The 14,931-nt window shown below is 31.4% G+C and overlaps 1 protein-coding gene across 1 annotated transcript in view; it reads left to right on the top strand.

Moving 5' to 3' along the window:
- The first annotated feature begins 9,219 nt into the window (after nucleotides 1–9,219).
- The window catches only part of LOC129804870 (uncharacterized), a 39,539-nt gene continuing 33,827 nt past the window's right edge, over nucleotides 9,220–14,931 (top strand). The window contains exons 1-3 of the mRNA XM_055852538.1: nucleotides 9,220–10,101; nucleotides 10,178–10,400; nucleotides 10,480–10,576. Of these exons, the coding sequence (XP_055708513.1) occupies nucleotides 9,665–10,101; nucleotides 10,178–10,400; nucleotides 10,480–10,576 (757 nt within the window). The 5' untranslated portion in view covers nucleotides 9,220–9,664. The remainder of the gene's footprint in view (nucleotides 10,102–10,177; nucleotides 10,401–10,479; nucleotides 10,577–14,931) is intronic.

Raw genomic sequence — 14,931 nt, 5'->3', positions numbered from 1 at the left:
AATTGACGAAATGACAAAAAAAAAGAATGGAAAATTTTTTCGGTAAGTATCAATAATTACATTTGTGGTAAAACTTCTGCATTTAAGGGTGCCATAGTTCCACTATTTCATCTATATTGTTTCGGAATGGTAAGCAAAATGACTTAAGAAATGGTATATAGCACAAAAGCAATGGAAGTTGACAAAATATACATGGGAAATACTCCCGTACGATGCTTTTGCGGTTTCCTTTTTCGAGCTCTTTAAACAAATTAACTGGCGGTATTTCTTTGACATAAAGCCGTGATTGTTGTTTAATTTGGTTAATAGCCAATTCTGGAGTATTTACTATTCAATAATTGACATTAAGTGAAATTTTATGTACACGGTATACACATGAATGATGCCTTTTATTTCTTATTTTAATCAGAATATTTTTCTATATATACTTATTATTATTTTTCTAATAGAAAAACATCAGTACTCAGGGCAAGTTCAATGGTATAACCTTTCCTTTTACTTAAAAAAAAACAGAAGATTTCTTGAGTGTTTTGAATAAATAACAAACAATTAACTTTCTGTGCCATTTCTTTATCATTGTGCTACATATTTTATCATGGAATTTACGAGAAGGAGCGAACTTAAAAAAATATTTGAGCTTAAGTAATTTTGTTCTAAATAAAAGAAAATCCACATTAGTCGAAGGCATGAACGTTCGAAGGGAGAGTACTTTCCCCTATTTCATATTATTAAAAAAAAGAAACATTGAAAGATAATATTTTGTGTACTTTATGGCCTTTATATACTATAGAAAGTTATGTCCATATTTGACGGTTATTCCTACAAAATTTGGTTCAATATGGACATAAATTTCTCTGCGTGTGTAAAGACCATTGAAAGAATTTTGTGTTAATGTATTCTAGAAAGGGAAAGTTGTTTAAAAGGAAAACCGATGATTTCCTTAAAGTGGCCAATGTTGTAAGCTATTCGAAATATTGCCCCGTTTAACTTCGTTCGTTACTCTATATCTATATCTTACACGACAAAAAACTAGAATTTCGGACAAACCAAATTAGAGTTCGGACAACTCTATTTAAAGTACTCTAAACAGGGGCCTCTCGACATTTTATTTTTCCATACGTTTTGCATAGAGGCACTGAAGACTATTGTCAAGTTTTTTCCTAAAGAGAATTGACTTATCAGTTTAATATATTCCGAAATCGTGCATTAAAAGCTATCCAAAAATACATATTTCATTATGCTCGCCGAAGTAATACAAGAACTACGAGCAAATTTGTTTAAGTCGCGGTGCAATATCTGCAAAAATTTTACAAGTAAAAGTGAAAAATAGCTTCACTTTTTATTACACTTGATGGGCCCCTGACTCTAAAGCTGCTGATTTATAAAATATTTACTTGACGATCAAAGGTTGTCCGAACTTTCAAATTCATTTGTCCGAAAGTACGCGCTGTTCGAAATTCGAAATATCACCCTAATTTGTGCAAAACCCTATTTTTTAAGATTATTAAAATGGGTGTTTAAAAGAATTTTGGGGACATTTTTGATCGTTTTTTCTCAAAGGAAGCTACAATGTTATCTTCCAAGAAATTTTTGGAATCGTAAAGGACATTTTCTATTCTAATTTTGATAAAATTCTCGACATTTTCTTTAAAGAAAAGTCTTTGTGGGTTTAGCAATTTTTCAACTTACGAAATCCGCTGAAAATTGAATTTAAATTAAATTTTTAATTTTAAAGACATAAAAAAGAACATTTTTCGTCTTTATTAGAATTTCCACCCAAGAAAAGTCAATTTCGAAAATATTTTACAAGTTTTGAAGATTTTTTTTCGTGGAAGTGTTCTCGTCTTTGCAAAAAACTTGAGATCATGAAAGACGATTATATGATTTTATGGAAATTTCAATCGAGAAAAACTGAAGCTACTTTTGATTTAAATTCCTTAAGATAAAAAGAAAAGCTATAATATTTGCTTTTTAAAAGTGATTCCAAATAACCGGGTTTTTAGGATAGACGGTTAACCGGTTTTGGAAGGGTCTCAAACCGGATAACCGGTTTAAAACCGGTTTTTGAGGAGTTTTTCATGACTTGAACTTTGAAGTAATATTTAACAATATTACTTTTTAATATTTAATATTTTTTCAATTAGTTTAGAACTTATTTATTTTATTGCCTCATTTTGTATTTAAATTACTTCAATAAATTTCAGAGTGCAGGAAAACTACTAGGACTTTTTCCAATAATATTGTACCGTGGAAAATCTGATGCAATGTAGATTTCCATAAAACTAACTATTTTTTCATACAATTTTTTTTTTCTTAGAATAAATTGTTTAAAAACGTTGTCATTTTTGACAATCTTTAATAAGGAAATACTTAAAAATTTTATTCTAGATCTTCGAAAATGAAAAACAAAGAATTTTATAGAGAATGTTTTAACGAACAAACCGAAAGAGTTTTCCTCTTTATTTTTAAAATCCTATGACTAGATAAATCTTGTTAAACTTAAGTTCAGAAAATTTGAATCGTGGAAGAAAAATTATATTCGCAAAAATATTTAAAAAAAAAAACAAAAGAATATTGGAAGGATAGTAACCAAGATTTTTTGCTACCTATATTCGCTATAAAGTTTTGTAAAATCTTGTTAAAATATTGTCAAAATCATTGTGTTTTCAACAAAAAAATCCAGATTTTTCGATCGGGAATGGTTTGTAAATAAAGTCAATTTTTTAGATTATTCCCTTTAGAAAAAATACCGATGCATAATTTTTGTTATTATATATTATGAAAATCATGATTATAATTTACACAAAAATCACAAATAATTTCATAGAAAAATTCCATAGGCATTTTGAAAAAAAAAACAAGAAATAAAATAAAAGGAAACCTCTGATGATTTTTTTTTCTTTGGTTGAGGAACTAATAAATACCAGATTTTGATAAAAATTTTACAAGAATTTTGTGTAACAATCTTGATGAATTTGGATCTAATAAGATTATGCAGTTAAAAGATAGCAAGATTTAGTAAAAATCTTTATGAAGACAGGGAGAGGTATGAACATCTTGTTACTTTTCCACATAAAACAATATTTTACAAGATTATACTAAATCGTTTACAAATATTTTCTCAGTATACAATTAATTTTTTAGTCTTTTAAATATTTAACTAAGATTTAAGATGAAATTGTTTCAAGTGAAGAAGTCCTGAAATAATTCCCGATAACCTTTAAGCAAATAATTCTTTTCAATATTGGAAGAAACGTACAGGAAACTCATTACTACTATCCTTCATATATTATTATATTTTCTTGACTTTATATCTAAAGTCAAGGAAATATTTTATAGTGTATCTTGATTTTCATAAGCTTAAGAGAAATATTAAAATTTTTATATTGAGACGGTTTTCAAACCGTCCCCAAAATAGGTCGGTTAACCGGTTTTTCAAAACCGGTTAACCGGTTTTTCGAAACCGGTTAACCGTTGTTGGAATCATTAATTGCACGCCACAAGGGCTAAAAGGTTTAATGTTTAGTGGATTAAAATTAAAATATAAAACAGAAGGTTATTCTTTCTATCTGCAATTATTGCATCAGATTAAGAGGTTGTTTTTCTTAAATATAAGAACAATCTATAATTGCAACTTATCTACATTACATAACTAATCCAATCACGTTGAAGGCTATAATAACTACTACAGCAATCAGTTATCACGTTGTTGTACAAGACTTTTCACAAATCTCTGTTATCACTCACAGAAATGTTTATTCGCAACAGTAGGAAATTTTCACAAGTGCATCACATTTCACCAAAGTCCAAACTTGGCGTCAGCAATCAAAGAAATATTGTGAACAGCGTAGCGCGAATATTTAGGTAGCTGAAACTTGCTAGAGATATCAATTGAATTTTGTAATTGACATTTGATTGGTCATAAACAATCAATTTTAATTCATCATACTGTGTGATTGACTCTATCAGTATGTCTACATCGGCAGAGTCACGAGTATACCCATACAACATACTTATATGTAGGCTGTTCTCTTTTTTCCCTGTTATTAATTACACAATTAAACCCTTGCCATGCAATATGCCAAAAATTGATTGAGTTTATTAGTGGCATTTTCTTTTTAATAAATTGTATCTGTAGTATCGGGGTATCAAGAGCTCAAATAGATTGACAATATATTGCCGATAAAGGCTCTAACTTTGAGAAGAATTACCCTGTGACCTATCAAAAAAAATTACCAATTAATCACAGACAAGTGATCCATATAGCAAAAAAAATTCTCCAAACACCTTCAATCAAGTAAAAAGAAGTACTATATAGATATACTTGAAGGAAAATAGGTGGAAGAGAGAAAAGATATGACTGATAAGCCCAAACGATAGCAATACGGTGTCTTCAAGTGCCTTCGCACGTTGACATTTGACGGTATAATTTAATTTCTTTCTAATCAGTAGCTAATAACGCTACTTGTTGTTAATATTACTCGTGAGATTGAGGAATTGATTGCTGGAATTCGTCGTGTTACACTTTTTTCTTATCGACTGTTTTTCTCGATGTCTCTTAAAATTTTTTTCTCATTATCACCTCAAAAAAATCTTCATACTGTCAATCGTTTTTCACTCAAAAAAAAACCCATGGAAAGAAAAATAAATAAAATTCAATTATACAGTAATCAAATCAAACAGATATACTTTTTTTAAATTGACCTATTGATATATGGAAAAACATATAAATAATATTTATTGTCTATGAGCAATACCTTATTGGCAAATCATAGACGGAAATTTAATTAACAACCATTATGAGAGACACAGTTTTCAACTTAACACTATCGCTACTTCTCTTTTTCATCATTAATCCCTCTTTAATTGACCACATATTAACTAATATATTGCACAAATATTTCAATAACAAATATTAAATGTTGCGTACTATTGACTTTTCCACAATTTAATTACGAAAACTCCTCAAGATAGTGCATTAGGAGTGGGAAAATAATTTTTATTAATATTTCAATACATCCCATATTTGCCATTACTTGACTTCTTTAATGGAAAACTAAAGTGTAATTATTGATTAGTTACGAAATTTATTTATCTAATTGATATTGGCAAAACTATTCACCTTGATCCCAGTCAATTCGATAGTAGACGCTGAATTTCATTTGGTAAAATAAGCAAGAGAATTTACTGAATATTTAAATTTATATTTAAATTCTGCCTTCGAATATTTCAGATCAAATTCATTAAAGGAATATGGGAAAAATATGAAGCGTTCGAATCCAGACACTGTGCGAAGGCTGATAGCTTTCCCCTAAATGCAAAATATCCGCCTGAAATTTAAAATACCATTAGTTTGTAAAATACTTGATTGAAATGTTTTTCCAAAAACAAACTTGCGAAATTTGATCTCTGTGACTAATGCATGAGAATAATTGAAAACAGTTATCAGCGCCTCTCGTGGGAGAAAACAGCGCCCTTATGCGGAAAAGCAGCTTTCCGTTATCAGTGCATTCCCGAAAATATTCGTACTAATTTTAAAAATCATCCAAGACATTAGTGGAAAGCAAAGAAAATGTTCAAAATAATGCGTTGTCCTGAATCCTGGGTTAACAAATTACTTTGAATTTAAAAGTACAAAGCCACACTGAAATATCCGTTTATCTATTTGAGATGAGACAAAACATATTCAATAAATTTCAAAAAACAAAATTAAAAATAAATTATTACATCGAATAAAATGATGATGGTTCAGGTAATTCTTTTTGTTTTATTTTTTTTTTAATTTCTTAAATATATTCTCCCTAATTTTAAGATTATCTCAATAACTTTTCTGTTTTCCAAAAATAATTTCAAAAAATAAATTTCAAAACGGACTAGGCGAAAGCGCGTTACCTTTAGACGACTGAAGCTTTGAAAAACTCATTTTTACTGCTCGAACTCAAAGAGAGAGCAGTTATAGGGGGAGATAGGGCTTTTGATGTAAGTTGTAAAAAAATCTATTTAAAATGAGTTTCCTGAACTGTCAGATTCATGTTTAAAATTGTATGTAGGCCCTGAAGAAGGTCCCAACCAAGGATCGAAACGTCGGCCAATAAAACATAAAGAAGAACAAGAAAGTTTTTAGACCGAAATTCCAACATCTGACTCATATGAGATAGGGCTACTTTGAGCTGTGGGGCTACATTGTTATACGATTTTTCGCATATTTCTAAAGAAAACTAGGTTTTAACATACTGTAATTTGGATAGACAAAATAATTGTAGGGTAGATTCAGCCCTTTTCGCCATGTAAGCACTTTTCGCCACCTAATATAAAACAAATAATTTAAGGCATTTAAGAATAAGTAGCATTTTAACACTCATATATGTTCTGTTCTAATATCCCAATACGTTATTACGTCTCTCAATTAATTGAAATTCGTTTTAAAACAGGTGGCGAAAAGTACTGAAACAAGCATAATTGGGGAATATGCATAGTTTTCAATGAGATTCTCTAAAATTGTCGAGACGTATCCTAGATTTATAGATAGATATTGCTTCAAAGTATCTTTATACAAAAATTCATTTTAGTCTGACAAAAATATCACACCTTACGAGGCCCCTAAAGTTTAATGGTGGCGAAAAGTACTGACTCTACCCTATATCTAAATAAAATAATTGTAAGGACCAGCTTCATTTAGAAATAGGCGAAAAAGTCGTATAACAATCTAGCCCCAACAGCTCAAAGTAGCCCCACCTCCCTCTATAATTGTCTTTTTTTTTCAACTTGTCACTGTTTTGGAGCTTAAATGCTAAGAGATATCGATTTCCAGTATTCGAAGACCCCCAGTAAAAAAACAATATCTCTCGATGTTTTTTTCTCTTCCCCACCTCCTTTTAGAGGTAGTCCAAGCAAACATTTAGCACTAACATACTTATTAACGGAAAATTCGCCATTTGAATTATTGAAGGTCAAAGGTCAACCACTTTGGAGGGCCCATTTTTCAACCGATTAGGTTAAATTTGGATTTTTTGGAAAGGTATTGGAATTCTGAACCCGGCTGTATCGGTCTTCATCGATAACGAACCGGTTAAGTACCGATTTTGAATAATCGTTTCGGAAATTTTTTTATTTGACCTTAAATTTGTTCTTGAGCTAGAGGTTAAATGGTAAGAGATATCGACTTCCGGTCTTCAATGACCCTCAATAAAAAAAAACAATATCTCTAGACGTTTTTTCCCTCTCCTCCCCTAAAAACCATTTTTTCCCATTTTTCTCAAAATTGGCCAAAGTTTTTTCAATCATTTTCGGATATGTTTTAGAGGTAGTCCAGGTGAACATTTAGCCCATCATACCTATAACCGGAAAATTCGACATTTTGAATTATTGAAGGTCAAAGGTCAACCACTTTGGAGGGCCCATTTTTCAACCGATTTTTTGTTTTTTTAATAATTTCTTAATGGCTTTCTCATTGTCTATAAACAAGATTAAATCAACAGTAAACCATCTTTGCCATCTCTTTTTCAAAATGTTGTTTAATGAATTCCACCCATTATAATATTAAATTTTAATAGCTAGTCCAATACCACAAATTTCCAAAAAACAGCAATGGGTCAAACCCATTACGAACATAAAACAAAAATTGAGTTGGCCGAAGCTTGAGTCATGCGAAGATAGTGCGCTTTCCCCTATAACTTCTGTTCTAATTGTAGGAAATTCGTACTTGAATATGATAACGAAAGGTTTCGTGATATTTTACAAAATTGATGGAACAGGCGGGAAGTGGGATACCTTCGCATTGGGTTAATTTTGAAATAAAGTTTTTTTTTCATATTATTTAATGGAACTGAACATTACCATGACATAATTACGCACTATAAACTAATTGTGAAGATAAATTATATTATTATAATGCTCATTTCCATTTAAAAATTAGACGAAGAATCCTTATTTCAAAGGTGTCCCGATTCAAAGGTACTCTCTTACTATTAGAACCACTTTTAGAGGTGCTAAAAATGAAAAATCGCTTATCGGAAGTTCGTTATCGAATATCTTAAAGTTTTCGTTTCCAAATTTAATGAAATTTTAGTGCTCAATATTGATTATTCAAATAACAAAAAATTCACTTGGCATTTGGCAATAACGAAAATTTTCTTAAAATTCCACAACTTTTTAGTACATCATAACTTCAATTCGCCATCACTGTCAAAATCAATAAAAAAATTTGAATTTTTGTTTTTTAGTTTATTAAACTTTGATTTATAACATATTCACTCTAAAATTTCAAATATTTTGAATTTAGTACATGCCTGTGCTAAATATTATCTCTACCTATTATCGACAAAATAATGATAATGTTCCACTCTTAAAATCTGATTTCCAATTATTTGGCAAGTCTCAAATTTCAAAAATTATTTTATTTTTTAATTACAAGTACTTCTAGAGCCAAAAATATGGGAGTGGTTCTGAGCAAATTAATTTCGTTCTAATTTATATTAAAGTCATGATATTATGTTTATTTATGGCACAAGCGCAATAGGAAATTTTCGGAGAAAACTTTTCAAAAGGCAATAAATGAAACATTTTTGATATAATTAAGCTAGAAGCTTTTCCCATTTGTATACTAGCTAATAGCCCTTTGGAGAGGACGAAGGAAGAATAGTGCAATGCACAAGTTCGGGCAAAAGTATTAATGATGGTAGAATTGACACTGGGCGTATATAGAGTTCAGTGTAGTGAGAATAATAAGTTTTCCTCCTCTTGTACACTTCTCAAATGAATCATAAAATTATTAGAGATACAAATTGATCAAATCAACATCCGCTTAACACATTCACTCACCAAAGGTACCCATTGTTGCTACAGCAAGAGACAATTATCCTTCATATTTCCAACATCACCAGTAGCTCCTTGTCTCCTAACCAAGCCAGAGTGTGCAGAAAATGTATATATAAGGGGAAAATTGCTCAAATGGTGTGCAAAAGGATGATAAGAAGGACAGATTTAAGTGACTCCGCCTTCCATATAATGGGAAACTTTTCAATTTCAAGCCACTCCTCGCCCATTGGACACAAATCACAACTGCACAGAAGCAACAATGTACATATCATTCGGCTCTTTCTAACCACCACTGGATTCCCATTAGACGAGCACTATGCTGCTTCTTCTCTCCTCCTATATACTCCGGGAAATGTGAGCAGTATCTGTCGAGCTGCCTCAACGACACGCGATTGTGTAAAGTTTAGTAACGATTGGGTTACCGTGAATGACGGTTGATCGGCAAATCACGCGTTTGAGTTTAAAAAAAAAACGATTTTCCGTCTTATAAGTGTTGTTTTAATTTAGGAAAAGTGATTTTTAGAATCAGTAATATTACCAGTGATTGAGAAAGTGTTAAAGAAACATATTTCTCTCCATAACTTCTTGTAAGGCATTATAGAACCATGTATTCTTAAAGCCTTCTTGTAGGGCAGTATGACCTTTATATGTAAAGAGGCATACTAATGAGAGGATCAAGGACTTCTTTGCATATTTAAACAGAAACTTATCGTCATAAGTCCTTTATAAGTCGATTATAAGACCTCTGAAACGTTTTGGTTTAATAAAAAACCAATTTTCCTCCTGGGTGATCCTTTTTAGTGACTATCTTATGGATTTAGCAGTGCAAAGTGGTAGTGATCTATAAATGTCTAATTCAGTATCTCTATCGCATCCCAACGAGTTAGGCCATTTCCCGCCCAATGACATGAACAATCACTCAGCAACACCTCCGGATTCCCCAGATGGTATCTGTACCGATAGGAAATCCTCGCCAAATTCCCCGTCGCAGGCGGACAATAGCCTCTCACCGCCACCCGCCGGAAATGGATACCATTTGAATGGGAGCTACCAAGCTAATTTCATTCACGCCACAACAAATCAATTCACCAAGAACACTGTGCCGAGTATCAGGAAATCCTTCAATATTGACGCCCTCTTGGCCAAGGGGCACACCACCGACAGTGATGCCAAAAGACAAATTGATATTGACTCTCCGGATTCAGGAGGGCGTTTTCCCAACGACGACGTCTTCAGTGAAGACCGTCGCGAATTTACGCCGAGTCCTGAAGAAAAATACCCACGGTATGGATATTCTCGAAATCTCCTGGATATACCCTAATCCATCCCCCCTAATTCGAAACCTAATTCACTCTTAAAGATCTGAATCACCATCATCTCAGCGATCTAGTCCATCCATCAGTCCAGGTTGTGAGGAACAGGCCCTCCAAATGCATCAGATGCACCTGCATGATCCATTTAAAAAACCCATGCCACCCCAATTGCGTCCGCAAGACTTCTCACCACTCTACAACAACTATCCCTATCACCTCATACCCGGCGGATCGGCTTTTCAGAGGCCAGTTGAAATGAAACCACTTCCTGTAAGTATGACCTCTTGTCCAATTAGCCTTTCAAACACTTGACTAGAAGTCTCTCTCTCTCTCCCAATATTCGAATCAGATGCCAATGGGAAATCATGCTTTTATGACACAACATATACCTATTGAATACTTAGCAAGGGCCGGAATGCTACATCCTCGATTTCCAGATCTCACAGGTAATGTGAAATGTTTAGAAAATTTATGATAACAACCAATCGATAGATTTCCACAGTGAATATTTGCATTAAAGACCTTGGACATTGCCATTGTTACAGATCGATATGGCTTGATAAGAGCGAAATTTATAAAAAAAAGTGTTGAGATTTTCAAAAAAAAAAATACTTTAAATTTCGTTCACATTACCGATTCTCAGATTTAAATTTGATTTTCTATTTGAGAGATTGTGTAAAGGACTCTACACTACACATTGGAAGCAATTTTCTGTGTTAAAACGTCAAAATTCTGTCAAAAATGCAATTTTTGACGAAAATTGCTCCAAAAGCCCTATGGCGATCTTTTTTACAAAAGGAACAGCTTATAAAATTCTTAAATAAACTGTCTTCTCCGACATAAAATAGTTCTGGATGACCATGGTTTAGTGTTTAATCTGAGTGGTTTAAATGTATCAGATTCTGAATGCTAATGAATCAAACTTTCGAAAAATAGTTATCTCGTCCAAGTATCGTCATGATTATTTGAGGTATAGGGGAGACTGGGGCAAAAAGTCACAATACGGGTATTTTATTTTTTTTCAAGCTACCCGAGTACCTCCAAAATTTCTAATTAGCACAGTTTTATAGGAAATTTACCGCTCTACAAACTTTGTGAAAGTCATTTTCTTCTATTTTGTAAGGAAATATATTTATCGAGCCGTTTTCTAAAAGATAATTTTGTGATCATTCTCAAAAATGCTGGGGCAAATAGTATCAGGCATAAGATACTCTCACATTTTGATTCGCTTTATTAGGGGATTCCGTGAATTTAAGTAAAATACCGAGATTACATATTTTCATAGGAAATTTATTCTTCTACAACTTTGTAAAACACCGTTTTCTCTATCTGAGCGAGAAATGCGCATTTTAAGCTATTTTACAAAAAAAAACACACACAAAAGACTGCAAATCGTTTGACCAGTGCAAACAACAAGAGGCGACACATAGCATTGACGTTTCAACGTGGAAATCAGAAATTGTTTCGGTTTTTGTTACTTTTTGCTCCATAGCTTTTGTTAACTTTTTACCCCAAGTGGTCGTTTTTGATAAAAGGATTTCTGGAGAACAGAATCTTTGCAAAATTCTAAAAAAGATAGCGGATCCGTATTCAAAGAATATCCAGATAATTTGGGAAATATTCACCAGTGCATCAAATTTAAAATAAGTAGCTAATGATTGATATCTTTTGCACGGAAAATATTTCAAAAATAGGGCTAAAAATTTCAATTTCTTTTTTTATTTTCTAAATTCCTTGTTCAAGTTCTAACAAACTTACGACATTGAAGAAGACTTATGGAGGCTATCTACGGAAAAAAATTTAAGCCGCTATTTTATTTATCTTTGAAGATATTGAATTTTAAAATTTTCAATTTATGACTTTTTGCCCCAGTCTCCCCTACTAATTTCAAACTTTAAACCTTTGCTACTGAAATTATGTGCTCTTTCTAATGTTTCTTTTAAATATTACTGAAAAAATAAATCTATTTATAAAATTATTTTACAACCATTTAAAGTGAAAAATATGATAATATGTATATTCTTGGTCAGTAAAAAATAAATTTTGTCCCTAAAAATAGCTTTAATCAGAAAAATGCCCAAGTAGCAAAAGTTAGTCCTTACGGACGTAAATTTTAGTTTACGAAAATAATTAGAAATGTGTCAATCGTTATCTTAACGTACAAATAAATCGATTTTAGATACAAGTTTTTGCTTATTTTTTTTAAAGGAAATTTAATAATTTTTCTGAACATTTGAGCATCCTTGGTTAATGGACTTGTCAAAAAGTGAGCAAAAAAAGAAATAAACATAATTGAAGTGATAATATTTCTCTGAATAGTTTAGCATCACAATATTCTATACTAACTTTCATTATTAATTTTGTTGGCTATATAAACTACGTCATAAAGGGTCACCGTGACATCAATCTTTTGACACTAAACCCATTTTCACAACTTATCAAACTAGTAAAATATTAGTCATTTTTCGAATATGTCGTCAACATGACGTTATAATGACTTAATACTGTATCTCTAGTAAAGCTGTGTCACTTTTATATTTGGTAGACTCTCACTTATTATGCTTCGTGCGGGTGACATTAAATAATCCGTCAGTTGAATTTTAAAAGCGGTTGACATACAGTAGAGCCTCGCTATAGGCCATATTTGGTTCCAGATTTGACACTTGGGTCGCACTATAGTCCATGTCATTTTTCAAAATTATCAACGACTTTTAGTATTGAAATTGCTCGACAGCTTCCACTTTCTTTGCGATTGTGGTATTTGTCCTTGCTCTCTTCATTGTGGATCACAATTACCACAACTACTCAATAAAGTTTGCCAAAAATATTAAAATAATTATGACAACATTGCATGTCGCGTGCTAAAAAACATAACCTAATTTAAAATCAGTGTTTTGAAATCAACAGTCGATAAATTGTGGACTATAGAGCGATGGCCTATTGCGGTGTTCTACTGTATTGTTTACGGTTTTGAAGTTTTTGTTAAAGCAATTATGCTCTAATTATGATCCTTTCTTACTGTGGCTTCCAATGTAAATTTAAAAAAAACTCATTGGATTTCAAAATATGCCAACATTTTAGTATTTCATTCGCGTATAAAAAAACCAAAACCCTTACAAAAACGGGCCGGTCTGAGGTAGTTAAACAGTAAATAAAACAACTTCCTATTGTCAAAACTAGCTTCATTCAGTATACTGAATAAGTTAGATTTCTACTGATCAAAAATCTCAGTTAAAAATAAATATCAATCCTCTGTGCACTAGAAATTAATATAAAGTTGTTAAAATATAGTTCAGGGTACAAATTTAAATGCAATTGAAAGACATAAAAATCGATAAGAAGAGTATAATAGCTTAATTCTAAGCCTACTTGAACTTTATCAATATCAATGGATTTTTGATTTATCTGGAGTGCAAAAATTCAAATAATAAGATTGTGATGTTGATAATATAGATAAAAAATAAGTATACTTTGTTTATTAAAAAAATATGTTGGAAGAAGTGGGGTATCTTTCAATTTGTGTAATTTTGAAACGATGCACCTTTAACCATTTAAGGACAAGAGACTTTTTTCTAATCGAAAATCATTAATAAAAAGGAAACTAATAAACAAAATTAATTAAATGTCTTACATCTAGCCTTGGATGATCCAACAGAGTCTGATTCGGTATATTTTTTATATAAAATATATATGAAATGAAATATAAAAAAAATAATAAAAATAATTTATCAGTGCGGTCATTTGAAAATTCGTCACTTTTGATCTTAAATATTTACTATATAGCAAATAGTTGAAGTTTTGCAAAAAATATCCTAGATTCCTATAACCTTTTACTTTACGATTACGTATAAACATTAGAAAGAAATAACATTGGGTAGTCAGAAAAAAATAAATTTTCTCTATGGGTCACGGGTGACCCAATCGTCCTTAAAAGGTTAAAATAGAGTTTTTTCACTAATTTTCAAACAAAACTGGACCTAACCGTGATATAATTTAATTTAGATCCAGAAGGACATCAAGAGGAAACACGATTTAAGAAAAAAAAACTTAGTTTTATCATAAACTTTTTACAATTTAGCGTTAATTTCCTCAAAATTGTCCAAAAAATTTAAATCGAATGAAATACAATGCAAAATTAAGGGATAAGGTAACTGTACCGCGGCATAGTTGCATGCAAGCGCCAAAGTCGTATGATTAAAATGTATAATATTTTTGATACAAATAGATTTTTTTGTTACTTCTTTTTAAGGAGTGTTGCTTGGAACCTTGTAGATCGTTTATTGTCTTTTTTTCTCTAAAGATCATTCTTAATACATTTTAAAATAAATATAAACATAGTTAGTCATATCTTAGGGTAATATTTCGGACACCTTGATTTTTATATTTCCCTGCCCATCCGGAATTCTACCAATGTCATTTTCACGTCATCTCGTTCGTCGAAGCGACATTTTTTGTATTGTATAATCTCTTCAAGAGTATACAAAAACTAAAAATTCATGGAAATTTGAAGAATAAAAGAAGTGTCCGAAATTGCAAACTGGCCGAAATATGGTACAGTTAGCTTAACCGTCAATTTTTTAAACTTATTTTTTATTAACTAAAACCCTAAGTAAACTTTTAATTAAATAAAACTATTAAATACTAAACAACTCTGTAAAATTGTAGCTATAGAAGCGCTAAACATGTTTACGGAACTTAAATTTAATGAAATATGGTAAAGTACCCTCGAGTCGGCCGGTTCCTCAACTCGGCCAGTTGAATTATTTAACCAATTTTTTAACGTTTTATAGTCAATTTCTAT

Source organism: Phlebotomus papatasi, chromosome 2, assembly GCF_024763615.1.
Source record: "Phlebotomus papatasi isolate M1 chromosome 2, Ppap_2.1, whole genome shotgun sequence".
Lineage (NCBI taxonomy): Eukaryota > Metazoa > Arthropoda > Insecta > Diptera > Psychodidae > Phlebotomus > Phlebotomus papatasi.
The sequence above is the reverse complement of the archived record's forward strand: the minus strand, read 5'-3'. Positions and strand labels throughout refer to the sequence as shown.